The 25,982-nt window shown below is 48.2% G+C and overlaps 10 protein-coding genes across 10 annotated transcripts; 3 read left to right on the forward strand and 7 right to left on the reverse strand.

Moving 5' to 3' along the window:
• Window positions 1–2,572: 2,572 nt before the first annotated feature.
• On the reverse strand, window positions 2,573–3,310 carry PGRI_051150 (orotate phosphoribosyltransferase; the record flags this gene model as incomplete). Its single annotated transcript, XM_040792828.1, has 1 exon — window positions 2,573–3,310. One exon carries the CDS (start codon window positions 3,308–3,310, stop codon window positions 2,573–2,575), a length of 738 nt encoding a protein of 245 aa, XP_040644795.1.
• A 681-nt stretch (window positions 3,311–3,991) lies between these two features.
• On the forward strand, window positions 3,992–5,892 carry PGRI_051160 (methylenetetrahydrofolate reductase (NAD(P)H) MET13; the record flags this gene model as incomplete). The annotated part of the gene is made up of 2 exons (XM_040792829.1): window positions 3,992–4,815; window positions 4,878–5,892. 2 exons carry the CDS (start codon window positions 3,992–3,994, stop codon window positions 5,890–5,892), a joined length of 1,839 nt encoding a protein of 612 aa, XP_040644796.1.
• Window positions 5,893–7,125: 1,233 nt separating this feature from the next.
• On the reverse strand, window positions 7,126–10,323 carry PGRI_051170 (putative NTP binding protein; the record flags this gene model as incomplete). The annotated part of the gene is made up of 1 exon (XM_040792830.1): window positions 7,126–10,323. One exon carries the CDS (start codon window positions 10,321–10,323, stop codon window positions 7,126–7,128), a length of 3,198 nt encoding a protein of 1,065 aa, XP_040644797.1.
• Window positions 10,324–10,907: 584 nt separating this feature from the next.
• Window positions 10,908–11,825, reverse strand: PGRI_051180 (HNH endonuclease signature motif containing protein; the record flags this gene model as incomplete). Its single annotated transcript, XM_040792831.1, has 1 exon — window positions 10,908–11,825. The coding sequence occupies one exon, from the start codon at window positions 11,823–11,825 to the stop codon at window positions 10,908–10,910; it is 918 nt and encodes a 305-aa protein (XP_040644798.1).
• A 483-nt stretch (window positions 11,826–12,308) lies between these two features.
• PGRI_051190 (Nur1/Mug154 family protein) lies at window positions 12,309–13,757 on the reverse strand (the record flags this gene model as incomplete). The annotated part of the gene is made up of 2 exons (XM_040792832.1): window positions 12,309–13,406; window positions 13,500–13,757. 2 exons carry the CDS (start codon window positions 13,755–13,757, stop codon window positions 12,309–12,311), a joined length of 1,356 nt encoding a protein of 451 aa, XP_040644799.1.
• Window positions 13,758–14,066: 309 nt separating this feature from the next.
• Window positions 14,067–14,745, forward strand: PGRI_051200 (H(+)-transporting V1 sector ATPase subunit F; the record flags this gene model as incomplete). Its single annotated transcript, XM_040792833.1, has 5 exons — window positions 14,067–14,093; window positions 14,150–14,184; window positions 14,258–14,291; window positions 14,379–14,516; window positions 14,605–14,745. 5 exons carry the CDS (start codon window positions 14,067–14,069, stop codon window positions 14,743–14,745), a joined length of 375 nt encoding a protein of 124 aa, XP_040644800.1.
• A 596-nt stretch (window positions 14,746–15,341) lies between these two features.
• PGRI_051210 (ML domain-containing protein) lies at window positions 15,342–15,993 on the reverse strand (the record flags this gene model as incomplete). Its single annotated transcript, XM_040792834.1, has 3 exons — window positions 15,342–15,431; window positions 15,490–15,706; window positions 15,776–15,993. 3 exons carry the CDS (start codon window positions 15,991–15,993, stop codon window positions 15,342–15,344), a joined length of 525 nt encoding a protein of 174 aa, XP_040644801.1.
• Window positions 15,994–17,761: 1,768 nt separating this feature from the next.
• Window positions 17,762–19,908, reverse strand: PGRI_051220 (putative bifunctional fatty acid transporter/acyl-CoA synthetase (FAT1); the record flags this gene model as incomplete). The annotated part of the gene is made up of 5 exons (XM_040792835.1): window positions 17,762–17,933; window positions 17,995–18,138; window positions 18,205–19,351; window positions 19,408–19,563; window positions 19,623–19,908. 5 exons carry the CDS (start codon window positions 19,906–19,908, stop codon window positions 17,762–17,764), a joined length of 1,905 nt encoding a protein of 634 aa, XP_040644802.1.
• Window positions 19,909–20,654: 746 nt separating this feature from the next.
• PGRI_051230 (putative peroxisomal 3-ketoacyl-coA thiolase (Kat1)) lies at window positions 20,655–22,199 on the forward strand (the record flags this gene model as incomplete). The annotated part of the gene is made up of 6 exons (XM_040792836.1): window positions 20,655–20,753; window positions 20,821–20,916; window positions 20,973–21,821; window positions 21,875–21,939; window positions 21,990–22,101; window positions 22,161–22,199. 6 exons carry the CDS (start codon window positions 20,655–20,657, stop codon window positions 22,197–22,199), a joined length of 1,260 nt encoding a protein of 419 aa, XP_040644803.1.
• Window positions 22,200–23,533: 1,334 nt separating this feature from the next.
• On the reverse strand, window positions 23,534–25,156 carry PGRI_051240 (Peptidase S12, aminopeptidase DmpB, domain C; the record flags this gene model as incomplete). Its single annotated transcript, XM_040792837.1, has 1 exon — window positions 23,534–25,156. One exon carries the CDS (start codon window positions 25,154–25,156, stop codon window positions 23,534–23,536), a length of 1,623 nt encoding a protein of 540 aa, XP_040644804.1.
• Window positions 25,157–25,982: the final 826 nt, after the last annotated feature.

The following is a 25,982-nucleotide window of genomic DNA, read 5'->3' on the forward strand; positions in this document are numbered from 1 at the left end:
ATGTTCTTGCCAAGGTACTCCATCTAGAGGTACGTACCAAGTCATATATAATTGATATTGGGGCCACCGACTTGGTCTCGAACATTGCCTTCAGGCTCTGTGATATATTATAGAGGCAACAGTTGCAGCGGAAATGCCGTCTAACGGGCACCAACTCTATAATGGTGTCTGCCAGAGTAATGGCAGGTTAGCTCGGTGGTGAATGCATGCAAAAGCAATATATCTTCATTTCCTATTAGGGTAGGTGTACATTTGCAAAGTTGTTATTCAGCCTGCATGGAGATATGGAGTACATATGTATACATGATCCGAGCCTCCCTGTACTCTGGTTTTGTGCTGATCTAAACAGTCCGCTAATTTTCCCCACTAGCAATATTCTCTCCTAGAAGTGATGGATGGATGGTTGTAACATGCGTTGAAGTCACTGCCCGTATGTCCTCACCCTTCAATCCGCAAAACCTTGCCTGTCCAGGTATTAGGCATTGTAAAGAAGGAAATACGGCTACATATATGGTGCATTTGCCAAATGTAACCTGACGTACATTGTGAACACAGGATCACCGGTGGTTCTAGAATTAGGTGGCCATTAAGGTTTCATAGCTTTTCGTGATTGGAAGTTGAAGTATATATATGCTTGACAGATTTGATAACTGTGCGTTCATCTTATACGTCTTTCTACCAACATTTAAGTATAAAGTCTCGCCGTTGAGATTTGATATTAGATTTTTGAGACAATCTAGTTACTGGAAGGTGACATGTGATGAATAATAAAGATATACTGATGCTCCTAGGTAATGTCAAATAGCACAGAGGTAACACCATGTCACCTGCAATTCACTGTGCGAAAAAGGTCATGGGTTTATGTGTATTGTCGATCATATCAATGGACGATATGGCATATTATGCTCTGAGGTACAGAACGCAACAATATATGAACTCTTTGTTAATAAAAGCATCTCACTTATATACTCTAACTAACGTACTCTCTACAAATATCAAGTAAGATGCAATATGGAAATACTCCAAGACCTCTAAACTAAGACTTGCCAGGCAATGATATTAACTTTTCTTCGCTATGAGTAATCTCTTTATCTTCTACCTAAACAATCTATTCTGAGTCATGTTCTAAATATATCATTCTGTTTCAGAGGCAAGATGGTTTGCCTTCAAGAGACCAACACCGCGTGGCTAAGAGCTGTAAGATGATTTCCCCCCTATCTTGCTATGGTAGAATGACCATTGAGGGGAGCTTTTCCTCCATATTTCTGTAACAGTGAGACTTTGCTAGCTTTTCACTATGAAGTTGCTGATTAGTTCAGACGTTGGCCTTGCTAGGTTTTGAATGGCTTCTGTGGAATGAAAACCGAGCTATGCTAGAAATGCATACACCTCCGCAATTAGAGCCATGTGGAGAAGAACAATAGTTGCGTATTGATCTCTAGTGAGTCTAAAATAACTGAATGGTCTCGATTTTACCCCGGACTCGTGCTGTTACTCTTTGTGAAACCCAGGCAACCATTGGGATATCACCGGAATATACCATATTAAGAGTATTCACAGCAATGATTAGATGTTTCACCCAGGATCTTGGGGTACCTTGGAAGCTCTCGTAGATAACCCTGACTATTATCAGTGAATTCAACTGAATATAGTAGTTCTCCTCATTGGGGCAGCCAACTTAGGAACGAAAACATTGATTGATCTCCATTGCGATAGCCTATAGCTACGTACAACAAACGTTTTATACATTGAATTTAATACCTATCGGAATGAATGTGCACTTTGTCAAAGTATGTCTGACTATGTACTAATCAAGTGATGAACTCGGTAGATACACGTTGCCTGAGCGTGAGATTTGATTTATGCAAATCTCTACATATATAGACTGTCTAATTTGTTCTAAATGGTATTCTTGTATTGCTTTTTGGGTGTGCGGCGTCAAGCACAACCTAGTAGTGGTAGCATCTACCGTGCTGTGTGTCGCTTGCCGATATACTTACATTCAGATGATCTATTTTTTCGAACTCCTGTGAGACATTGTCTTGCTCACAGGGGTTCCGGCGTCCGAGTGGAACCAGTCAGTTCAGGGGTGTGTTGGAATACAACATAGATAGAAAGAAGTATCCAGAGAGTAAAACATACCGCACTATCAATATGCTCAGCTATATAATTAGCAAGACCAAAGACTGGAGTGGCATATAAAGCTCCATGTTTCCCGATTGGATAAATATCAAAGTCCCTATTGAACACACTCGGATTGAGCACTGGTATCACCTGTTTGCCGGGAACTGTCACGAGGCTAAAACCGAAAGGCCAGGTCAATTCACTTGCCCATTGTATCATGTTTTGATGGGCAAATGGGAAACTTATTTGCTAGCAAGCCTAGAGTATATGGTTGCATAAATTATCGAGGATAAGTCAAACAGTCCATACAGGAATGTGCCCGTCTCCTGATTTGAATATGGGCAATATTTAAGTAATTATATTTTCAGAGGAACTCCAACATATCCTGGTATCCTGTTGTCTTTGCTCATACATCATGCCTTGATTTGGCGATTCCATAAGCCAGCGTCTATTGGGCACCGTAGCGCTCACGGTAATCCTTCAAGCGCTGGATCTCACCGGCGCCAATTTTATCGCCCAATTTCTCAATCAGGTCGTGGAGACCAAGGACTGATCGGATGGGGATTTTGTCACCAAGATCACGCTGGGCAACGCCAATGGCGCTCTTGGTCTCGGTATCACTGACACGTTCCTCCCGATCCAGCAGGACAACGATACCAGCGACAATACCGCCTTCCTTCTCAATAATACCGACAGCTTCACGGATGGCAGTGCCGGCAGTGATGACATCGTCCACAATGACGACCCGCTTGCCCTTCAGCGGGGCACCAACAATGTTTCCACCCTCGCCGTGTGCCTTGGCCTCCTTGCGGTTGAAGGAGTAGCTCACATTGTCCCAGGTAGTCTTGCCGGATAGAGAGTCCCGCACAGCGAGCTCGTTGGTGACCGATGCGCAAATGGGAATACCCTTGTATGCGGGGCCGAAGATAATGTCGAAGTTGGGCTGAGCAGTACCATCGGGGTTGGTGGTGACGAAAGGCTCGGCGGAGAGCACGCTAGCGTATGCAGCAGAGGAAGCGCGCAGCAACGGTGCAGTGTGCAGGAGAGAAGAGGTGAAGAAGTAGGGCGATTCACGGCCGGACTTCAAGACATAGGTGCCGAACGAGAGGACTTTGTTGGAGATGAGGAGGGGTAGGAGGGTGGACTTGTAGTCCTGATCAGCAGATGGGGGAGGAACAGTCGACATTTTGGAATGATTCTAGGGAAGTGAAGTTCAAAGAGTCAAAAGAATTCCCAAGTCAAAAAGTTCCCAACTCGAAGTCAAACGGCAAAATTTTGCCGGAACTTTAATTCCATGGAGGGGCAGGCGGTGTGGCCTGATATTGCGCCATACTAGGTACGAGATGTTGATTTTCCTTATAAAAGTCCCATTAATGGTCATTTTATGATAAAGAAAAGTCCTAGAAATGAAATATTCACATATTATTTCCTTACTATGCACTTTTCCCCTAATTTTAACCCCTAATTCTCCCCTAATTCCCCCTTAAAGTAACAAAACACGTGCCTCCGATGGCCGGCCTTCCCCGCCAAATGTTGTCCCCCCAAATGTTCCGTTCACCGGTATTCTTGATTCCTCTCCTTCACTCGTCTTCGAGCCTCACAATTCTTTCTTTAATTCACTTTCTATTTCTTTTTTTTTTGTGTTTTATCCATTTGTTCCCCAAGTACTAGACATTTAGGTGTCACAGTACACAGGGATTGTGCTCAGGGTCTCAGACAGTAGTAGTCTCATCTGCACAGGTGTCCCAGTCCCACAAACAATCTAATTAATTATTGTCCCGGTATGATTATTCAAGACAATCCTCGATGGATGGCTCATTAAATCTACGTGATATGCTTACAAAAGACTAGATTAAAATCCGACACGATGCATATCCGGGAGAAGCTTGCCAAAAATGAAGCGGAGGGAAAGACAGGAATCTCCTTTGAGTTCTTCCCTCCCAAAACCGCCCAGGGTGTACAAAATCTTTATGACCGAATGGACCGTATGCATGGGTTAGGTCCTTCATTCATCGACATCACCTGGGGTGCTGGCGGTCGCTTATCGGATTTGACTTGCGAGATGGTCAGCGTGGCACAATCAGTATATGGCTTGGAGACCTGCATGCACTTGACTTGCACAGATATGCCAATTGAGAAAGTTGACCAAGCGCTCCAAGCTGCCTACAAAGCTGGCTGCACCAATATTCTGGCCCTTCGAGGAGACCCACCGCGAGACAAGGAGACATGGGAGGCCGCAGAAAATGGATTCTGCTATGCGAAGGATCTGGTGAAGTACATTCGGGACAAATATGGCAACCACTTCGATATTGGTGTGGGTGGCTATCCCGAAGGCGCCGATGACAACGCGGATGTGGACCAATTGATCGACCACTTGAAGGAGAAGGTAGATGCGGGCAGCTCTTTCGTAGTCACTCAGATGTTTTACGATGTTGATAACTTCGTCGAATGGCTGAAAAAATGCCGAGCCAAGGGAATCACTGTCCCCATCATTCCTGGTATCATGCCCATTCAGACATACGCTTCTTTCATTCGTCGATCCAACTGGACCAAGGTTAAAGTGCCCGATCAGTGGATGGAGGCCCTTGAGCCGGTCAAGAACGACGATTCTGCGGTTCGAGATATCGGAAAGACTTTGATCGCCAACATGTGCAGACAGCTGATCGCTGCTGGCATCAAGCACCTGCATTTGTGAGTGTGCTTTACTAATACCTCAATCCAGGTATCTCGGCATGTACTGACAAATTGCCTAGCTATACCATGAATTTGGCTCAGGCCACTCAATTAGTTCTCAAAGAACTCGACCTTTCTCCGTCGGAAGAATCTCCTATTCAACGCGCGCTGCCCTGGCGGCCTTCCCTTGGCCTCGGCCGACGAACGGAGGACGTGCGACCAGTGTTCTGGCGTAACCGGAACTCATCATACGTTGCTCGTACTCAGACATGGGACGAGTACCCTAACGGTCGCTGGACTGATTCTCGTTCACCTGCGTTCGGTGAACTTGATGCTTACGGTGTGGGCCTGAAGGGCACGAACGAGCAGAACATCAAACTTTGGGGCGAGCCTAAATCGATCAAGGATATTTCGAACATCTTCGTTGACTTCTTGGCTGGCAAGCTCGACCGACTCCCGTGGAGTGACTCGCCAATCACAACCGAGGCCCACGATATCCAGGAAGACTTGCTCAAACTAAACCAGCGCGGATTCCTGACAATCAACTCCCAGCCCGCTGTTAACGGAGTCAAGTCGTCTCATCCTGTGTACGGATGGGGCCCTAAGAACGGTTTCGTCTACCAGAAAGCCTACCTTGAGCTTCTAGTTCCCTCCAACTTGATTGATGAGCTCATCACTCGCATCGAGAAGAATGATGACTTGACCTACCATGCCACCAACAGGAAGGGCGAGCTCAAGACCAACACCCGTGACAGTCCAAATGCCCTGACATGGGGTATCTTCGCTGGACGAGAGATCATCCAGCCCACAATCGTCGAGACAGTCAGTTTCTTGGCCTGGAAGGATGAGGCATACCTCTTGGGCGACCACTGGTCTAAGTGTCATGACGCAGCCAGCCCTAGCCGCAAGCTGATTCAGCAGGTCATGGATGACTGGTATCTCGTCAACATCGTCGACAATGACTTCCACAGATCTAACGCTCTGTTCGAACTATTCGATGGCCTCGAGGTCAAAGATCTCGACGTCGAGGTCGAGATGTCCGAAAAGCCATTGACCAACGGTCACGCCGAACAAAATGGCGTTGCTGCCAACTAAACCAGTTCCCCTCAACTCAGAACTGGTTTGCTATTTCATTCACACCCCCCGACCCCCTTCCTCGGTCGTATGCCATCTTTGCAAACCTCAAACCTCTCATAACACCAACTCAACATACCTAATTCAACATCACTCATCTCAACGATAACACAGCCCATACAAACAACTACTCCAACACATCTCGGGCTCCCCCTGCAATGTCTTATGGCGTCACGACTGAAGACCTCTCAACGATTTCTTCCTCAGCGTTTTCATTTCAACATAATGTACCGATACCCCGTCTCTTTTAACAATGGCGCTTCGTCGATCGGATTCTCTTTTATTTTCTCGGGTCCATTCTTCTCCAGGCCCGGTGCTTCTCTTCTGGACTATATCGTATTTTCTGTTCGGTCTAGTGCAGTCCAGAGCAATAGTCCAGAAGAACGGAATCAAAAGAATGAAAGAAAAACAAAAATTCAACATAATCTTGCCTTAACGGCTTATTCCGCTCTTCTCGTCTTTTGTTTTGTTTTTCTTCAATTCATAGAGCTCGCAGTGGCGGTTATAACTGCCATAGCCCAACCCTGCCTTTTCTCTTCCCCTTCTGCTTCCTTCTCTTCTTTCGGTTCTTTTCTTGAATGTGGATATCTCGTTCGCACCGGAAAAAAAGGATTGCTCAACGCATATCCGGACATGAAAGCGAAAGGAAGTTTCTATGTTCAAATTCCTTATCTTTTCTCTGCTTTTGCATTGCTTTTGCAAGATTATCCCGGGGCTAGCATACAGGACCATTCAACACCAGGATGACGGAGTTGGGTCTATTTTCGTTTTTTGTTTTTTTGACAGCAGAAAGAGAGAACATCATACACAGGATTGAATTCCGGATTTAGGGGGACACCACAAAAGCATGTTATTTCATTTCTCTCTTCAACATGGGAGAGGCACATCGGTGTGCAGAGCATTCAGCTTTTGTGTCTCGGTTTCAGGTCAAGATCAATATCAATCTAGGTTCTTGTCTACGTACATTGATATACACAAGAGTAAATACTATAGAAAAATATCCAAGTTCGGGGCGTATTTAATAATAAGCTAGAAATACAGTCGCAAGACGGTAATGTGTAGGTAGGCGAGTAGGTAGAACCGCTTGACAAAGACAAAGATCCGAAGCACCAAAACGACCAACCTCCCGCTTCCAGACTCGGGTGAATGGGAAAACAATCTTGCACAAGCGTATAGAGAAAGGTAAGGCTAATTTCACATTATCAATGCACGGCCAACACATTGGAAGGCCCATGCAAATGGCCTGGCAAACCATACAATCCAACTAGTCACGAGAACGACGTAGCCAGCAGTACGGCCTATAAGCATAGCAGCAAACCCAAGAATCAAGAGATACACAATGGCTTGGAAAAGCTCCATTATGAACCGGCTGATAGCCTGGTCACTGCGACCCTTGGGCCATGCGCCGGTGGCCTGGTAGCGAGATACCCCGGTGTAGATGCATTTGAAGACACGCCAGCAGTGACTGGTCATGTTCAGGGTGTGGTCGACCACAAATTTAGCGTAAGGGCTACCTGTGCCCATGCGAAAAGCTTGGTTCACTTGGGTGACAGCAACAACAAGAATATTGAAAAGAAGCGAAAAGGCCAAAGGGCTAAGTCCCTGGCCTTCGGAATCGGTTTTTTCTTGGGAGCGCATGTCACCAAGATCGGCAGAGACGTCTGTGATATTTGACTGAAGAGACTCTTTGGGACTCGAAACCTGGAGCCCATCTAGCTCGGCGATTTCTACGACTTTACCAGAGGTACAGAGACGAGGTAGAGGTTTGAGCCGCTCTTCCTTTTTTGGTGAAGTATCCGGCTTCTTTGGCTTAGGAGGAGACTTTTCAGACGCAGCTGGTTTGGCAAACTTGGAGAGCTTGTCCAACTTGGACGGCTTTGCTAGTGCGGAAATCTTTTTGGCTGATGCAGTGGGCTTGTCAGGTTTCGCCGACGAACCAAATACCTCCGATAAGGTCACTCTTTTCGGTGTTGATTTGCTTGGTGTAGGTGGTTGCGAGGAGGTTTGTTTGTTTCCCTCTGGTTTCCTTTCCGGCGTGGCTTTTTTGGGCGGCGAGGCAGGCCTGATTCCCGAGACAGGTGGGGTGTCTTTGGTGCACTGAAATGACAGTTCCGAGTGTGATGATGCCGAGTTATCCCTGGATGGAAGCTTTGATTGGGGACTTGGTAACTGCTGCTGGTTGGCACGCTGGGGTGACGCGGAACTACTCCGCAGAGACTCGGCACGTGTACGGAGGGACTCAGTCCTGTTGCGCAGAATCGTAGCAATGCTATCTGTAGGCGATCTAGCCAGTCCTGTAGGCCTTGCCAGCGCGGAGGTACGGATGAAGCCACGGATAGTATTCGACGCTGTACCTGCTCGTTCTTGATTCCGATCTTGCACATGATCTTGGATACGACCCTCGTCGTCTCGGCCTTTCGCTGTGACGGAGATGCTTCCGACTGGACACGTTTGCGAAGTTGTCAATGTACGTCCCGTCGGCTTGAGATGCACGTTGGGTCCGCCGGGCCGCAATCCCGGTGGTGTGGAAATCATTTGAGCCTTTGCCCGGACGGCTTTGATGGCCTCTGCGGTGACTACGTGACTTGTGCCACCAGGACGACGCAGCCCTTGCGGCTTTGGCGAAGGTGCTTTTTTTTCGGGGGTGGGAAGCATAGCGCGTGTGATAGTGGGTGTGATAATGAACACATCGTCGTCCCCCGAGTTTCCTTCTAGGCTCCTGGACCGCTCCGGTGTATTGCTGGTAGGGTGGTAATTCTCCTTGCTCGAGTCCTGGGACCTGGTTCGTGGAATTGGAGATGGGTTCTGGGAGCGAGTCCGATCCTGGTACAGAGGTGACGGCTTCGAGCATGGGGCAGGCCTCAAATTCCGAGAAGTTTGCGGTCGCTCTTCTTGAAGGACCGTGGTCTCCTCGACTCGGTGGGTGGCTTGTCGGTCTGTCGCTTTGCTCACTTGCTTCGCCGCCTGTTGCCTGGTCTTGGAACCCACTGATAATGGGAGTGGATGCAGACTGGCATCGTCTTGAGAAGCAAACGTGAGAATTTCGTCTGGATTCTTCTCCCCGCATATTTCCCTGCATCCTAAAAAAGACCCATCCGCATTTTGGGGGTGTCGTTTCTCCTTAGCTTTTGCGTGTGGTTCCTCCCAAATTGTGCTAATCCGATTATACCCAATTTCATCCGGGCTGTAGTAGTTGTTAGCTACTTGACGTTGCGACGCAGACGCGGGCTGGGGCTGCTGGGGCTGGGGCTGGGGCTGGGGCTGGGGTTGCGAATGTTGCTCCAGCTGAGAATTTTGCTGAGACTGCGGTAATGGGCGATGTTGGTCTCGTGGCAAGCTCGGCATTGGACGTCCATCATTTGCACCGTCATATGTGTTGAACTCCCTCAGGCTCTGGGTTCTTTGTTCGCTAGGGCTGAATTTGATCTCGGGAGATACGTTGCGACTAGGCACTGTGTCCGGATCTGCCATCTGGCCACCCGCCCGGTGTACCCTTTCGATGCTTCGTTGATACTCAGCAATCTGCTGCGCTGTCATCGTTGGCGGATTGGGATCTTTTGCAGTTGGCATATTCACGACGAATCGGTCTTCCCAGTCGGTGATAGAACTGCCCTCGGCAGATACTGGCGAGACGGAAGGGTGAGATCGAGGGCTGGAATCAGTTGTCCCGTTTGTTCTCACTGATTTCTGGGGTGTGGTTTCGGTTACATCCGTGTTGGCCCATTGGTCACCCTGCTTCTGCCAGCTGTTTTGCCTGTCCTCGGAAGGGGTGGTGGAAGCATTTCTCCTTGACACCTGCGCAGGACTGCTTTTCGCGGTGCTTGGACTTGGGATGTCTGATGGTGCATTGACTGCCCGGGGGCTTGCCTGGTTCTGGCTAGTGCTGGCGGGAAGTCTGGTGCGATGGTAGGAGATGCGCGAGGTAGGAGATTCGGTTTTGTCGTGTTCCTTGCTCCTAGTGCGTCTTGTTAAGAGCGGTGACTCCTCCAATTTATCCCGGATTTTCCTCCAGTACGGATTTTGGTCATGGCCTTTGTCTGACGACCTAGGCTGGTCATCGACTTGTCCCACGGAGTGGCTAGCTAGGGTGAGTTTAGGAATTCCAGTGGGACTAGGCGTTTGACTTGAATCATCGCTATGACTTCCAGAGAAAGTCCTCAGGACTGGCAGTTTGGTGGTTTTTGGTAGTTGAGACATATTCCCCGATGCGGTTTTTGTAACGACATATCCTGTTGGTATTCCTTCTTGCAGGTATCGAGGTGGAGGTGTTGCTAACAGCCGCGGAGAACGCTTATACTCGACTCGGTACGCTTTGTAGGGACTTTCGCGTATAGGTCGTGGTGAGAGATTCACAAGGTGTCCATCAGGCAAATCGACATGAGCTTCGTCCATGTTGTGGTGGTGCTGACTGGGATTGCGGTCGCGTTTGCCAATGCTATTGGCACAGCACAGTGAATGATTAGCCTAGCCCATGCCGTATATGAGCGATGAGAGAGTAGTGGTTCCGTGTGATGGGTCTGAGAAAAGGACTATGTCGGTCGGCCACCGTAGAACGAAGTATATGAGAAACTAAGAGATGCAGGCGGTTCAAAGAGACTAGCTGTTGAAAGGTCTTCTCAGGTGGTCGCTCATAACGCGTAAGAATAATGTGCTGTTGGTTGGAATGCCAGGTGATGAGGAATGCCAACCCCTGCGATGAATGGCATTTGTAGTGTCCCGCCACCATTTGGAATGGCAGTTTCCTCTCGTACATTCATGAGTGGCATAATCTGCGGAAGTTGCGAGGGCTGAATGTTGAGAAAGCGCGATCCAGGTATCTAGATCATACGCGTGGACGATGTGGACTCTGAACCCCGATATTGTAGTGGATATTCCTCGGCAGGCTGTTCTTCGCCCAACCGCCTATCCACATTTGCAACATTCCTTTCACCGCTCTCGGCACTTGTTTTAGAATCTGGGATCGCTGCCCGAGTCTGCTAGACGTCGCCAGCGCGGGAACCGAGGACACCTAATGTCGTTACAGCCAACATAGAAGAAATATCAGTGCTACCATCCTTCGCTAGTAGACACTTCTCTCCTAGATCACGGAGGGCCTTGTTGATCTGCTCCCCCGCGCCAGATGCATGAAAGATACGCGCGATAATTGCATGAACCTTGAGAAGCTCGGGGCGCGGAAGATCGTACCTTTGGTCATAACAATCGAATTCAACGGTTTCAGGGAGGTTTAGTCGTAGCTGTGGCCGGTAGTTTTGAATGCGGTATCTGTGGCGCTGGGAGGTCTCTTCGAACGAAAAATCAAACCAGCCAAAGGATCGATGTAGCTGACTCGACATGGTCATCGCATTGGTGGTATCGTTTATGTTCTCCCGGTTGAAGTTGATCGCCTGGATAGTTGGGAAATAACGGATGAGGTTTGTCCAGATGATGTGCTTTGCATATCCTTCAGACTCCGTGCTACACGATGCAAGGGAAAACGGGATTATATGCGCGCAGTCTGTGTATATTGAGGGGCTGGTGTTGCTTGCATCGAGAGAATCTTCATCAAATAGTCCGGTCACAACACATCTGCCGCCATCACGGGCAAGGCATTCTGTCTTTAGGCGAGCTTCTCTTCGCATGGGCCCGGCCGACTCGGAAGCGATATTGTCGATGGAGTCCTCCATTCCAAAACGCGGGGAAATGCTTGGCATCGAGCGCAGGGATCTAAACGGTGCCACTAGGCCGTCGATCAATGACTGCGCATGATCATGCAGTTGTTTATTTGTTTGAAGTGACTCGAGATGCTGGAGGAAATTCACCCTCCCATTTTCCGGAAGGTGGGCGTGGAACGCTCGTAAAATCTGAACTGTCTTATCCTTTGGACCGACGGTCTGGTATGCATCAACTTTCTCCATATTGGTAGCGAATTATTCGACAGCAGATATTGTCAGAGAGATGGAGACGCAATCGTTCGGAGCGTAGAGAGTGGATCTTCCTATCTTGGTTTAGCTCCCGCTCCCGTTTCCCGCTGTGTACCGCAACCCATTTGGGCCAAGCCCTTCCAATTTGGAAATGCTTATTAATATGTACATATAACCTTGGAAGATTCATCTCGAAGAACAAGAGAACTGCAGTGAGCCCTGATTTCGGCAGTCTGCCCCGGTGAGCAGCTTGCATTCCACAACGTGCAGAATATACCGTGAAAATGCCTTGGAACAAATGTTTAATGTAAAGCTTCATCAGGTATGGCTATAGCCTCAATCAAGAATGGGATACATGTAAGAAACGTGCTGCTATCGCATCATTACCAGCATGTCTGGGAATACTGCGCGTCTCACGCATCTCGGTCAGCAACTTTTCATGTTTGTTGAAATGGAATTTGGTCATTCATATTCGTCTTAAAATCGACCCGTTTCTCGGCGAGAGCCGAGGTTATCTGATCTATTGAGGGTAGCTGAACCACCTGGATTAATGCCTCCTGGTACACTGCTTCTCTTCAGCGGACTGGAGCTCCGCATCAAAGGAGTTGTACCACGCTCCTTATAAACAAAGTCACCGTTGCTTTGTAAGCGACGGTCAAATGAGGTTGTCGCAGACTTCCTCAGCGGCGAGTTTGCGTGGCTATAAACACCAAGGCTTCCTCCATCGCCCGTTGTTGCGGTAGATCGGAACTGCGGTTGTCGCATTGTTGTGCGGTTGGCACCTCGTGCCAGCGGTGAGCCATCTCGAGAAATGCTCGGGGTGTTGGTCGGGGGGCCTTGGAACATAGACGAGATCGGGGTAGATGCAGTTGACTGGCGGACCGGGGTAAAACCTTCTGGGTCGACGTGCTTGAGGTAATTAGGGTTGGGACTGGTCTTGAAACCACGGTTAATTACAACGGCGGGACTATAAGTCTCAACCCTGTTGCATTCTTCCTCGGTCTTTGGGTGTTCATCGTACGAGAACTGTGTGCCGACATCTCTCATCACGGGGTGTGTCCGAGGTTGTACATATTTGGTGTCATATTCTTTGAACACTTCCTTGTGTATAACCTTCTGGTCCTTGGCTTGCTGTGTGTAAGAAGACGAGATGAAGGACATTTGAACAGATAGAAGAGCTGTCAAAACGATGGTCGTCACAATCGTCACACTGGGTCGTGGGTCGGAAAGCTGTGTTGGGAGGAACAGCCAGTATACTAAGACGTGCCCGGGGCTGAACAAGCAAAAGAGCCGGAGGCAAAGTGCTGAGGGATCCCAAATTGCAAGCTCCCAAACATCCCGCTGTGCATCGGGGTGTGCTCTCGAGTGTGCCGATTCTGATGATAGCGCCTTGGCGATGTACCGCAAGGGAGACGGCATCCGGGGGCTTGAATCAACACGTACACGATGCGCTGAAGGTGTCGCCGGATTATTATCAATGGAGTTCTCAAATAGGCGATAGCGTCTCTTCTTTGAAAATGTGTAGAAAGCATTGGTCACGGAGGCAACGGCCATCAAATGGGCGATGAATGAGGCCTACGCGGAACATTCACGGCCGATTAGCTATCCATCCATGAATCTCAGGAATATGCAGGCAGCATGGAAAATAGGGAAGAAAGAGTAACGTACAAGCCACCCACGCAGGGACGTGCCATCGTCATCGCCGAACACATCGTCGAAAGCCTTGCTACCACCGGATCGACTATTTGCGCGCGCAATAAGCAAGATGACGTTGAGCGCGATACCAATAGGCAAAGCCCAGTTTTTTTCCAATTGATCCCAGTCACCGCCTTCAAATTCCTCGGAAATCCAAAGCAGAAAGTCATATGGATTCAGATATGAGAGTATGCGCTCGGAGAGCGGGCGGCGGCGTACAAGTCGAGGCATGATGTCAGAGGATGGTGCAGTAGACAGAAGCTGTTCCTCAGCAACTTCAAGCTAATCAATAATATAACAAAAGGACATCAAAGGTGAGTGTTAAGTCAAAGGAGGTTCCACGATTGTTTGCGGACAATCAAGCAATGGAGTAAACAAATCTGAGAAATTGCATCAGCTTATGTAATGAACAGCTCCCGGCGATAACCACGGCGATCAACGAACAGCTGGACCAGATCTGTCATTACTTGATCCATCTCGAACTAGTAGTTCGAGAATTGTGTGTCTCGGAAATCTCAGGTTCTTTTCTTTTTCCTCATCATGGCGGCATCGGCCGCAACATACAAGGTACTTGACATGAAGTCGATGGAATGACCCCTCCGATCGCTAACTTGGTACCCCAGGACCGGCAATTCCTTGCTGTCATTGGTGATGAAGAGTAAAGATCCTTCTTCCAATTTGTTCTTCGTCGGAAATATGGCAGTTGGCTAACCTAGCTCAACCTTACGCAGCTCCGTTACTGGTCTTTTGCTCGCAGGCATCGGGGTATGATACCGTTCACTACCCCATCTACGTCACGTCTCTAGGACATTTATAGGGAAAGTCATTCTAACCTGCTTGTTCTTTTCGCAGCATGTCACCGAACCACCAGGCTCCCAGAGAAACTTCCTTGTCGTAGATTCCAAAACCGAGACCTCGGAGATCGAACGGGCCTTCCAGAGCTTCACCCAGGAGAGGAAAGACATTGCTGTGCTCTTGATTAACCAGCATGTGAGTTGCCTCTCCATATCTTGCGCTGGATATATATAGCGCTCGCATTTTGTTGTCTACAAATCCGCTAACAGATACATCACTCCAGATCGCAGAGCGCATCCGCCATGTCGTCGACGCATTCGCCGATCCTTTCCCAGCTGTCCTCGAAATCCCCAGCAAAGACCACCCTTACGACCCGGAGAAGGACAGTGTTCTCAAGCGTGTCCGCCGCCTGTTTGGAGAGTAGACTTATTTTACATGGATTTTTGTCGTTGTCATTTAGCCGGGAAATGGTGTATTGGTTTCGCCGTTCCACCTCCAGGGTCTGCACACCTTTGATCCCACCATTGATGGTCTCGGCGGTTGAGCATAATTGGGAAGAAAATATGGAAATATCAGATAGGGAAGATACCCAACGCAACTGAAACGAGTTCGTATACCCTTTATATATATTTTCTTCGCAGCTATGTGGAATTTATTTCACTTACATTGCGTAGTCAGTAGAGATGGTGGTATTGTATATTGTAGTCACAGTCAGATGTATCTGTCAAGTTTACAGACGTACCTAGTTATATTCTATACAAACGATTGTGAAAAGGACAACAAATTCAAACAACGTATAAGTGAGGAATTCCAAATGATATCCGAAAGTACTGCAAAGCGTTATAGAAGTGGAAACAACAGAATGCAAAAATTGAAGTAGTCATGAGAAGGGCATGGAAAAGAGCATTGCGAAATGTTGACCTCCGAGTCAAGCACATAAGCTAATGACGTTGACAGTTCAGCAAATCGAGAGATGCCACCTGATCAGTGGATGCAAAGCAATGTCTAAAATAGACGAGATTAGAAGTGAAACACGATGTCATCCGCCTTGAGGCAAGTGACCTGGTTCCGCTCCTTGTTGTAGACATCAGCAAGAACGGAGTATTTGCCCTGTAAGAGAAGACATTAGTTGCTTGTATGGGTCCGACACTGTGGTAGAGAAACGTACCGGGGGGATCTGCTTGGGCAAGTCAACCTCCTTCTTCAAAATCATCTCGCCCTTCTCCAGGGGGCACTCCAGGTCCACATTCTTAAGCTCATCACATAGGTCGACGGTTTGCTTGATCAAAGTGATGAGACCCCACTTGACTTCCAGGTTCACGGTGGCGCCCTTCTCGATTCTCTCAAGTAAGGCACCTTTAGCGGAGATTGTCAAGGTCTTTCCTCTGTTGCGATCAAGATGTTAGCTAGAGAAATCAACTATATTGAGAGAACACTGTTCGTGGATGACGTACGGTAGAGGCGGGTTGGGTGCCAGATCCACCGACTCAATCTCGAGTTTGTAATTGTCTGGTTTGGCACAGTACTGCAGGGGATTATCACCCTTGACTGGGAACTTCTCGTTATCGTTCACTTTCAATGAAGCCTGTGTGGGATCGAAAACAGAGAATGCAGCTGCGTTCGCGAGCGGAGCGGTAAGAGCCAAGAGGCTGGCAGCTGATAAGAACCTCATGGCTGTTACAGCTGTAGTTTCAGAAAACGCAGGTACTAGATATCTCGGGTATGGGCAGTGGAATATGGCAAAAATAGTAGATTCTAGCTCAAATAAGGTGTGGGGTTGGGATCAAGAGGCGGAGGTAGAAGTTGGGGTGAGGAGAAAGAGATGTCACTTGATGACGCCTCACACGTGATCCCAGGGGCAGATCTATACCATTTCTGTCAACCCATGGTTCTACGCCTCACGTACCTGCAGGGTGTGGCTGAGAATAAAAAGTCCCTCGTGAGAAAGTTGCTTCCAGTATAACTTATTGATCTGTCTTATTATGCTACTGGGATCGTTGAATTTGCTCCCCTCTCATCTCATTCTAGAGGTGGGGAGTTAACCTGACCCACTATCCTCCAGTTCCTTATCAGTGATCGGCATCAAATCAGCAACATTTAAGCATGCTAAGTTGGTACTTTTATCCATCAACTTCTTTCTGAAGCGACATCCTTTCGAACTTCAAGGGTCCATCCGAGCTTGTTATTTCAGTTTCGGTATTCATTCACATAAATGATAGCCATATGCGGTACTGAAAAACCAACCAAACAACGATGGTTTGACAAAGACGTGGATATGTAGACGATGAAATGAAATGATATCCGGATAGTATATATTCCCTGGAAGTGGTTTTCTTCCGCAGTGGTACCCTGGCTGTACAGCTGAGGTGCTCGCAAAGTGTCAGATGACCTCCATTCACTCCTACATCTCGAATGGTGTGTAGACTTGGAATTATAAGCCAATGAAGTTGTCCAGCTGGCCGGGTATTATAGATTGCATTTAACTCATTATCCTGCGTACCACACTGTGAATGAGTGCTAACTTCGGGTTTATTGACTGGCTCGCCTCGTAAGCAATACATATGTAGTAGGAAAGTTTGACGAATCGTAAAACTTGTATTCATGCTGGACTCGCTCTACCAACTCTAATGTGATGAAAAGTAAACAAATGGCTTGATTATTTCCATTGAGAACTTCAGGAATCCCAAATCCACAACATAGGAACTCTCTGTGTATGAAGACCATAGAAAGAAATCAAGGCCGGGGAGGATGAGATCTTGGGGCGTTAGAAGCCCGAGGTCGCTGTACCAATGCTGCGTCTCTGAAAAGGTGGGAGGCATGCTTGGCAGTCATAACTAGAGCAAAGTAAAAGAATAAAGAAATTATATCACATAATGTTTATGCGAAAGGAAATCTGGGCTACTAGGGCTGGTCTCATTGTATGTCATTGTGGAATCTATTTGAAGTTAGACCCTTCCTAGCATAGGACGTGTAGTATAGTATTTAGAAGCGACATCAAAGCATCTCTTAACGAGACCTACGTCCTACTTAGTCGATTGCACCTAGAACTATAGTCCGCTGTCTACCGGCAGTATAGTCTTACGACCCATCAGACTGCGGACTTTGGACATAAGAGTAGTTGACCCGAACATATGGCTTGTTAAGGGCAGATCCGTGCTGCTCTTGACTACTACACTACTCAAAACATACCAAGGAGGACCTTAACTTCCAACAATGAGTCCCCGAGGCCCCACTATAACTACCATGGATGCTTAGGGCCCACATGCCCATGTGGGTGGACCCACTGACTGCAACCCTAACCATAGTGTAACTTGTTTACATTGACTATGAACGTTTATTGTTTTGGGAATATGATCTGTGGTAGCTCCGAGGCTATGGGTGTATTTATGCTTACTATAACAAGAGGGGCAACTATTGGCCGAATTATAGAGAGGAAAGCCTCAGAGTTTGGCTTTACCACTCTCAATCTGTGCCCAGCTCTGCTCTTCCAGCTTCCGATACTTTGTGCCGTCCAACCAGTAAAGAACATCACCGCCCCAGTCCTGACGAGGATCCCAGCCTTTCTTCGCTAGGTCACCTTTAGCCTGCTTGAAAGTGACACCTGTGGCAACCCTGTAGATTATAATTAGGTCAGCGAACAGATTGGAAGTTTTGTAATCAAGGGCATACTTACTTCTCGGTGAGTCGGACCAATCGAGGCAGGGCATATGAAGGAACACCCTTCTTCTTGAGTTGCTTGTATAAACTCGACATGAATTCAGTTTCAACTGATGGTGATTCCAGCGTAATACCAGCAGCTCCAGCTTGGCCATCATACCTAAGAAACCATTAGCAATGCCACCTCACCAAAAGAAAAATACAACAAAGAAGCCACAATACATACCCATTCAGCTTCACACCATATACCACAGCGTCATGTACACCTTCAATCCGGCAAATATGGTCCCGAATCTCTCCTGCGCTAACATTCTCACCCTTCCAGCGGAAAGTATCACCAACCCGATCCTGGAACCTTACCCACCCAGATTCATCTTGAACGACCAGATCACCAGTCCGCTGGAACAAGTCTCCCTTCTGGAACACATCACGCAGAAGCTTCTCCTCCGTTGCACCCTCATTACCTAGATACTCAATCACGGTACCACGATCCCGGACACGACCAATCGCCTCACCCTCCTCTCCAAGCGCAGCCTTTACACAGAACCCAGTGACAGGATCCCGGTACGGCATATCGGTATCGGTATCATACTTGACGATGAAAGTAACATCCTCCACGAACCGACGGATAGGCCCAGCAAACCCGATCTTACCAGCACCCCAAGCTCCAACACCGAAGTTATCAAATTTAGCAATTCCCTCTGTTGAGCGGTAGAACTCGCGGATCTCAGGGACGTTAAAGCGATTTCGGAACTTCTCCCAGATCTCGCCGCGCAGCCCGTTACCGCTTGCAACGATGCACTTGTGGTCTTGGTCATAGGGTGATGGCGGCGTCGCGAGAAGGTACCGACATAGCTCGCCGATGTACAGGATGCGTGTTGCGCCTGAGTCATGAACCTCTTTCCAGAAGCGGGAGGCGGAGAATTTCCGTCCGAGGCATAATGTGCCTCCATTTCCGATGGCCGAGCATAGACCAATAAAGAAGGCTGTGCCGTGGAAGAGCGGGAGGGGGGAGTATACGCGGAATGGTTGGTACTTTTTGGGGTTGTTGACGTCTATTGAGAGTGGGGTAGAAGTGATCATGGCGAGCAAATTGCGGATCCCGCAGGCTTTGGGTTTTCCTGTTGTTCCAGATGTGTAGATTAGGACGGAAAGGTCTTTCGTGGTGCGCTTAGCTGCTGTAATTCCTAATGGGGAGAATTGCTGTAGAGTTTCCGAGGTGACGAGCTCGGTTGAGCCTATTTCAGTATCTTCGAATGACCCCATGTTGTATGTGAAGTGTGGTAGGTCACCACAGATGTGCTGAGATATATCTGCGGTTGAGATGATTAATTTGGAGCCGGAGACGCCGAGACAATGGATGAAAGTATCGTCTGTCCCTAGTGTCAGCGGTCTATTCTCGTAGACTGGAATTGGATGATTAACAAACCTCGCAGACTTGTGTTAATCATTGCTGCCACAGCACCCAATTTTGACAGAGCATACAGGGTCACGACCATCTCTGGTGAGTTGGTGGTAAAAACAGCCACTGTGTCACCGGTGTTGATATCACGGCTCTTCAAAAGAGCAGCCATCTTGTCGGCCACTGAATACAGGTGGATTAGCAATTTTATACCTTGGTTTCTCCCAAGGGCCTATACTCACAGTCTTTCAATTGGCTGTATGACCACGTCTTGTTTTCAAACCAGAGCGCCTCAACGGTACCTCGTCCTTCGACCTCCACCGCCCGCTCGAGCATCTTGTAGATGGTTGGTGAGCCATCTAGTGCAGCGATGCGGTCTGTTAGCCGCTTTAGGCCAGCCTTATCGTTGGCGATTGCTCGCAGATCAGTGGAAATAGCAAGCTTCGCATTTAGATATGCACCGGCGGCCACCGACAAGGCTGATGCTACGGCCACAGCAGGCGCGCTGACTTCAGAGAAAATGTCCATTGCCACAGAGGCTAGGTTGTTTCTAGTACGATGTTGGTTGAAATTTAACAAGAGTTTGATATCTGCAGAAACAAAATAAGTGATTATTTTGCAACAGGAGTATCTATTCTCTAGAAATTCCGAAGCTGTCAGAAACTGGGATGAAGAATATAAAGATGCTCAAGTCTCAGTGGCTTAGACGGAAGCTAGCCAGACTCTATCTGCCGTTGACAATCTACGTCTCCTTAGCGCCCCTTTTACATTGGCCCAATGTCACTAGTTCACAGTGGAGTCTTCGGAAAGTTCCCCAGGTTCCTCCAGGGCTTTCCCCATACTTGGTTGTCCCCGGTTTGAGAGGTTCCCGAGGTCAACAGTTGCCTTCGGGCTTCTGAACTATTCAACTCAAGACAAAAGGCCTTGAAGACAAGTATTCTCTCGACTTCATGTTCTGTCAATACACTCTCGCATTGTCCTCCATCCAATGTCAATGCGCATGTGGGGCCGTGAGACATTTTGAAACAGCAATTTCACCAATAATAGCCTTCAAATACGGGCCGAGGAAAGAAAATTACAGTATCATACAATGTGTGACCCGAAGGCCCGGCACTTCCAATCGGCTCAAAAGTGTCAAATTCGGTTTGTTCTTGTTTGTTTTCCGTGTGGAGAAATCTGGAGATGCCGCGGTTGTTTTTAACATATGAAAGATATTAAATATTAAACCGTTCGGTCTTCTTCTTTTTTGTTCATTTACATATATTCCTCACACAATGTCTTCACCACAACAACGTCTAAGCTCCGTCGCCAACCAGCTGGCAGCTCCTGGCTCGGCCCGCCAAAAGCTTCTGGCCAAGAACCCAGATGATGTGGTATGTTGTTGATCTATAGCTATAACATCCGAGAGGTCTTTCATTGCAATAGCTAATCAATTCGCAGGTTATCACTTACCTGGCCCGCACGCCGCTCACCAAGGCCCGTAAGGGTGGATTGAAGGATACTAGCGTGGATGACCTCCTCGTGTCACTTCTCACGGTAATTTTTCCTTTATGATTAGAGGGTTAAATTGCAGTAACTAATTCATCGACAAGACTGTTCGCGAGAAGTCCAACCTGGACCCCAACCTTGTTGAAGATGTCTGTGTTGGCAACGTCCTTGCCCCCGGCTCCGCATATATCGCGCGTTCCGCCGTGTTGGCAGCAGGCTTCCCCGTAACAGCCGCCGCCTCCATTGCCAACCGATTCTGCTCTTCCGGTCTCCTGGCCGTGCAAAACATCGCCAACCAAATCATCGCTGGATCCATCGATGTCGGAATTGCTGTTGGAGCCGAGAGCATGACCAAGAACGCAGACGGCGGTGCCCCCGAAATGTCCGAGCAGATCACCAAGCACCCAATTGCATCCCAGAACCTCCAGCCTATGGGCCAGACCTCGGAGAATGTAGCTAACCAGTTCAACATCTCTCGTGAGCAGCACGATCAGTTCGCTGCCAAGAGTTTCCAGAAGGCTGAGCGTGCCCAGAAGGCCGGCTGGTTGAATGACGAGATCGTCCCTGTCAAGACTCAAATTAAGGACCCCAAGACCGGCGAGGTTAAGGATATCGTCGTTGACCGTGACGACGGCATCCGCTACGGCACTACCGCCGAGTCTCTAGGCAAGATCCGCGCTGCTTTCCCCCAGTGGGCCCCTAGTGCTACCACCGGCGGTAACGCCAGTCAGATTACCGATGGTGCTGCTGCCCTAGTTCTCATGAAGCGCTCGCGTGCTCAGCAGCTCGGTCAGCCAATTGTTGCCAAGTTCTGTGGTGCTACCGTTGCTGGTCTAGAGCCCAGAATCATGGGCATTGGCCCATCTGTTGCAGTCCCCAAGATTCTGAACAAATTCAACTTGAGCAAGGATGACGTTGATATCTTCGAGATTAACGAGGCTTTTTCCTCAATGGTGAGTGTACTACGAGTATGATCACTTTACGAAACTAACGCACGTCATTATAGGGTGTTTACTGTGTCAACAAGCTGGCCTTGGATGAATCCAAGGTGAACCCACGTGGTGGTTCTATGTAAGTGATCCTCTACCCAACTTTATTGACACCATGCTGATGTTCCAAAGTGCTTTCGGCCACCCTCTGGGCGCCACTGGCGCACGCCAGATTGTCACTGCCATGTCTGAGCTGCGTCGACAGGATAAGCGAATTGCCGTCACCTCGATGTGTATTGGCACTGTAAGTTACCTCCAATCATCATGACTTCACTCTCAGGGTATACTAATTGCGTCTAATAGGGCATGGGTATGGCCGGCATCTTTGTTTCTGAGCATTAAACATGCAGAAAAGCGTCTGCAAATAGTGACTGTGTTTATATTGTATATATTTTTTGTGCACACTGAATGCGACTCTGATGTGATACTATATAGCGCGTCGGTGCGATGAATGTCCAACTACTTAAACTCGCCGTCCAAATGAGTCAGGTGCAGATTTTCTAGTGAGACTGATGTTTGGCGATTTGACCAAGTTGATATCAGGCCGAAGAAACAAGATGCTAGGTGTCTCTGACCTGCCTTTCACCTGGTCTCGAGCTCACCTCCAGAATACTTGACATTCTCAATTCATCCCGCTTTGTTTTCTATTTCTTTTCCTATTCTCCTTACTCCATTCTCCTAATTCTCTTTGCCCTTCTAAGATTGCTAGTATATGCGTATGAGGAAGGTGCGACACAAAATCCTCCACCTCGCTTTCCTTCTTTCTATCACATGTCCGCTATCTTCCTCTCTTACCTCCCTTTCTACCTTGGACATGTCTACCTACTCCCTAGACCTCTATTTATAGGTTATTCCTCTTTCCTTGGGGGCAACTACAAACACAGGAAGGGCACACGTTTTCCAACCGCCAAAATGTGCGGCGTGCACGTGTTAAGGGTCAATGAATGCACGACCACTAGAAACATCCAAGTGGTGGAAAGGCTGCAGCTGCAGCTGGAGCTATGTAGGATGATGGCTAGCCCGTTGTCAAGATTCCGGTATGAACCCATATACCCATTTCGATAGCAAGACGAGTGCATCCGTACTAACCAGACAAGATAGGGCTCTGTTTATGGTGGATTTGCCGGTATTCGCTACGCAGAAGCCATCGGGATCTATGCCTTGCTCTAGCATAGAGTTAAGCACGAGCAGCGTTTTAGGGGAAGCTACAGTCGATAACAATGTTGTAATCGACCTTTTAAAAGTCATCGACAAAACCTACCCTCGTATCCGGAAAGGCTTGTTCATTCGGAAAAATGGGCTGACCCTAAAAATCCCGAATTATACCCACGAAGCCCCGCACGCCCGGTTCGCAATGGGCAGTCACAAAGCGTGGCATCTCGTCGGTGTCGAGCAAGACTGAGATATTTCAGTCAGGAGAAAGCGGATTCTCGGACTACGCACATATCATTATCTAGGGACTGAAACAACAACAAACAAACACATGTTCCTGACTCCGCAATGCAAGAGAACCGATTCGAGGGTCAGGGATCAGTCTGGGGATGTTTAGACCACCTCGACCCTTGGGGAATTAGTAACGTGGCCATGTTGATGAGCCTTCTCAAGACTGAGTATACATACGAATCAATGGTTATATTTGACAGTGTTTTCCTTTTTCAGGGAGTAGAATAAAAGCTTCAGGCTTTCTTCACAAATTCAATCTTCCTGGCCAACCAACAACCGATCGTAAATCCTTTAATTTGATCATTCTCGTCCCGAGAAAAGACCATAGTCCAATCTCCTGGAGCTGGTGCATCCAAACCACGTGGACAAGTCAAAACCCAGACATCTTCTCCAAGATGTTTCATTGGAGTGGTATTTCCCTTGCCCAAATATCCATCAAACGCACCGTATAGCATGCCATCCCCACCAATACAATGGAAGGTAGATTCAATTTCAACACCCTGATAGACACCTAGGAATGATGGGTCTTTAAGGGCTGAGTCTTTCGGGAGAATACGTCGAGCATTGAGGGTCCGATTATCCGCCAAACGATTGATAGTCAGTGTATTTGTATCAATTGACCCACTCATTGAATCAGACTTCCCCCAAGTCGCTTCATCAAGTTTGAAACGTGTGGCAGAGCCATCGTACTTGATGTCCAGCTCTCCATCAATTGCGCCGTTAGTGGGGACAACGGCAATCGACAGCTGGGTATCCGGATCAAGGTACACGCCATTCCAATACATGTCCACCTCGCGGGGTATCAAGCCACGAATGGGTAATTCCAAGAGATCCCGGAATATCTTAATGGTGGGACCGTATGCGTCGGCGTCACTGTTAAGCATAACGACGACGGATAAGCGGTCTTTTGGTGAGTGCCGCCGGTGCAGACGATACCCTCGCAACGCTCCGCCATGCCCAATAGTGTGCACCTCATTGATGTCAGCGTGACTTAGCCCATAACGGTACCTTGCAGTGGTACCGTCACTGAACTTAGGATCAGCGATAGCGGTATTGTACCAGCTCTCTGGGTCAGCGTAACAACGATCGATATACTTCTCGTACGCGATCATATCAGTGAGCGAAGCCACTAATCCAGCATCACCAGACCATTCCATTCTATTGACAGCGGGTGTGAAACCGTGCTCCTCGTCGCCCTCGTATCCGACACATGGGGGTGGGTGTTGTGCCGTGTTGGGACAGAGGAATGCCGTGCTCATACCAGCCGGCCGGAGGATCCTCTCTTCGAGCAATTTATCAAGAGACTCGCCAGTCGCTCGTTCAATCACCCGGGCAAGAATGTGGAAGTTGACATTGCAGTAGGAATATTCCGTTCCCGGCTGGAATTGGAATGACTTGGTTTGAGCAAGCATTGGAGCGCTGTCTCTGGCGATCAGAAACTCGTCGTCCGGCTTGGATCCCCAGAGTGTGGTCATAGCCCAGTAGTCGCGCAGACCGGATTGCATGTCACATAGTCGCTCAATTGTGAGTTCACCGTCACGGGTGAGCTCCGGGCTTAGTATTTCCGTGAGATGAGCTGTGAGCTGCTCCCGGACACTGCCTTTTGCAGCTAATGCCGGAGTTGGATTGCGCTCCAGGTCGAGCAACAGCGCACACACGAACTGTTTGGTAATTGAACAGATGGGCATTTGCGTTTCAACCGTCATAGGAATCCGATTTTCCAGGTCGGCCAATCCCCACACGTGCTGGCCGATGAGCTCGCCATCTTTCACGACAGCGATGGCACCTCCTGGGCCTCGACAACGGAGGGCTCTTTCGATCAAAACGTCTTGAACAGTCTCTTTGGTGATTGCCATACTTTCAGATTGAAGTAGTATAACAAGGGGAGTTCGTACACTTCGATGTTCGACCGTTATGTACCCCTCTTCCAATTACCCCTCTTCCATCCTGTCGGTTATCGGAGATAACAGACAGTTGCTAAATATAGCACCGCGTAAGTACATTGAGCTCGATTCGATACAAAGGTTGGCCAGTATTTCAAAGAAGTGACAACCAAACTCATGTTATTGATCCCATAATGTGTGCTTTGAATCTATCCGCATACATATATGTAGAGTTTGGGCGCCAAGGAATGTCATAGCGCCACGCTACCTTCCAATCTTTAGCCATCAATTGACTATTGGCACTACGATCGCGAATCCTCTACAAACCCTCCGGTCATGGGGTTCCGCCAAAACTAGCCGAAAGAAGATAATAACCATTCCCTACGGACTATTTTCCTACCAACAGTCACATACAGCTAAAATGCCATTACACTCAGGCTTCAGTAATAGACAAGGCCAAAGTCACCAGGGAAAATATTAAGCTGCGCTAACTTCGGGCACTTAAGTGTACTTATTTTCATCTTAAAAGCAGGTACGGAGTATAAACAGTTAGCGTCGACGTGTGACAGTGGTACAAGTCCGGAGTAGTCCGAACTATAATGGATTTGATCAATATGACTGGGTCTAAATGAAATATACGTACGGAATAGTAAGGGGTAATCTGCATATACTGGACTGACAATTACGCGAGGATGGCATACAAAAACAAATATCAGAGACATTGTTTGACCTATACGGAGTACTCCGTAATTTAGTACTCCGTACTCCATACTCCGTAGACTAGTACAATGTAATGATA

Source organism: Penicillium griseofulvum (assembly GCF_001561935.1).
Source record: "Penicillium griseofulvum strain PG3 chromosome Unknown contig_84, whole genome shotgun sequence".
Classification (NCBI taxonomy): domain Eukaryota; kingdom Fungi; phylum Ascomycota; class Eurotiomycetes; order Eurotiales; family Aspergillaceae; genus Penicillium; species Penicillium griseofulvum.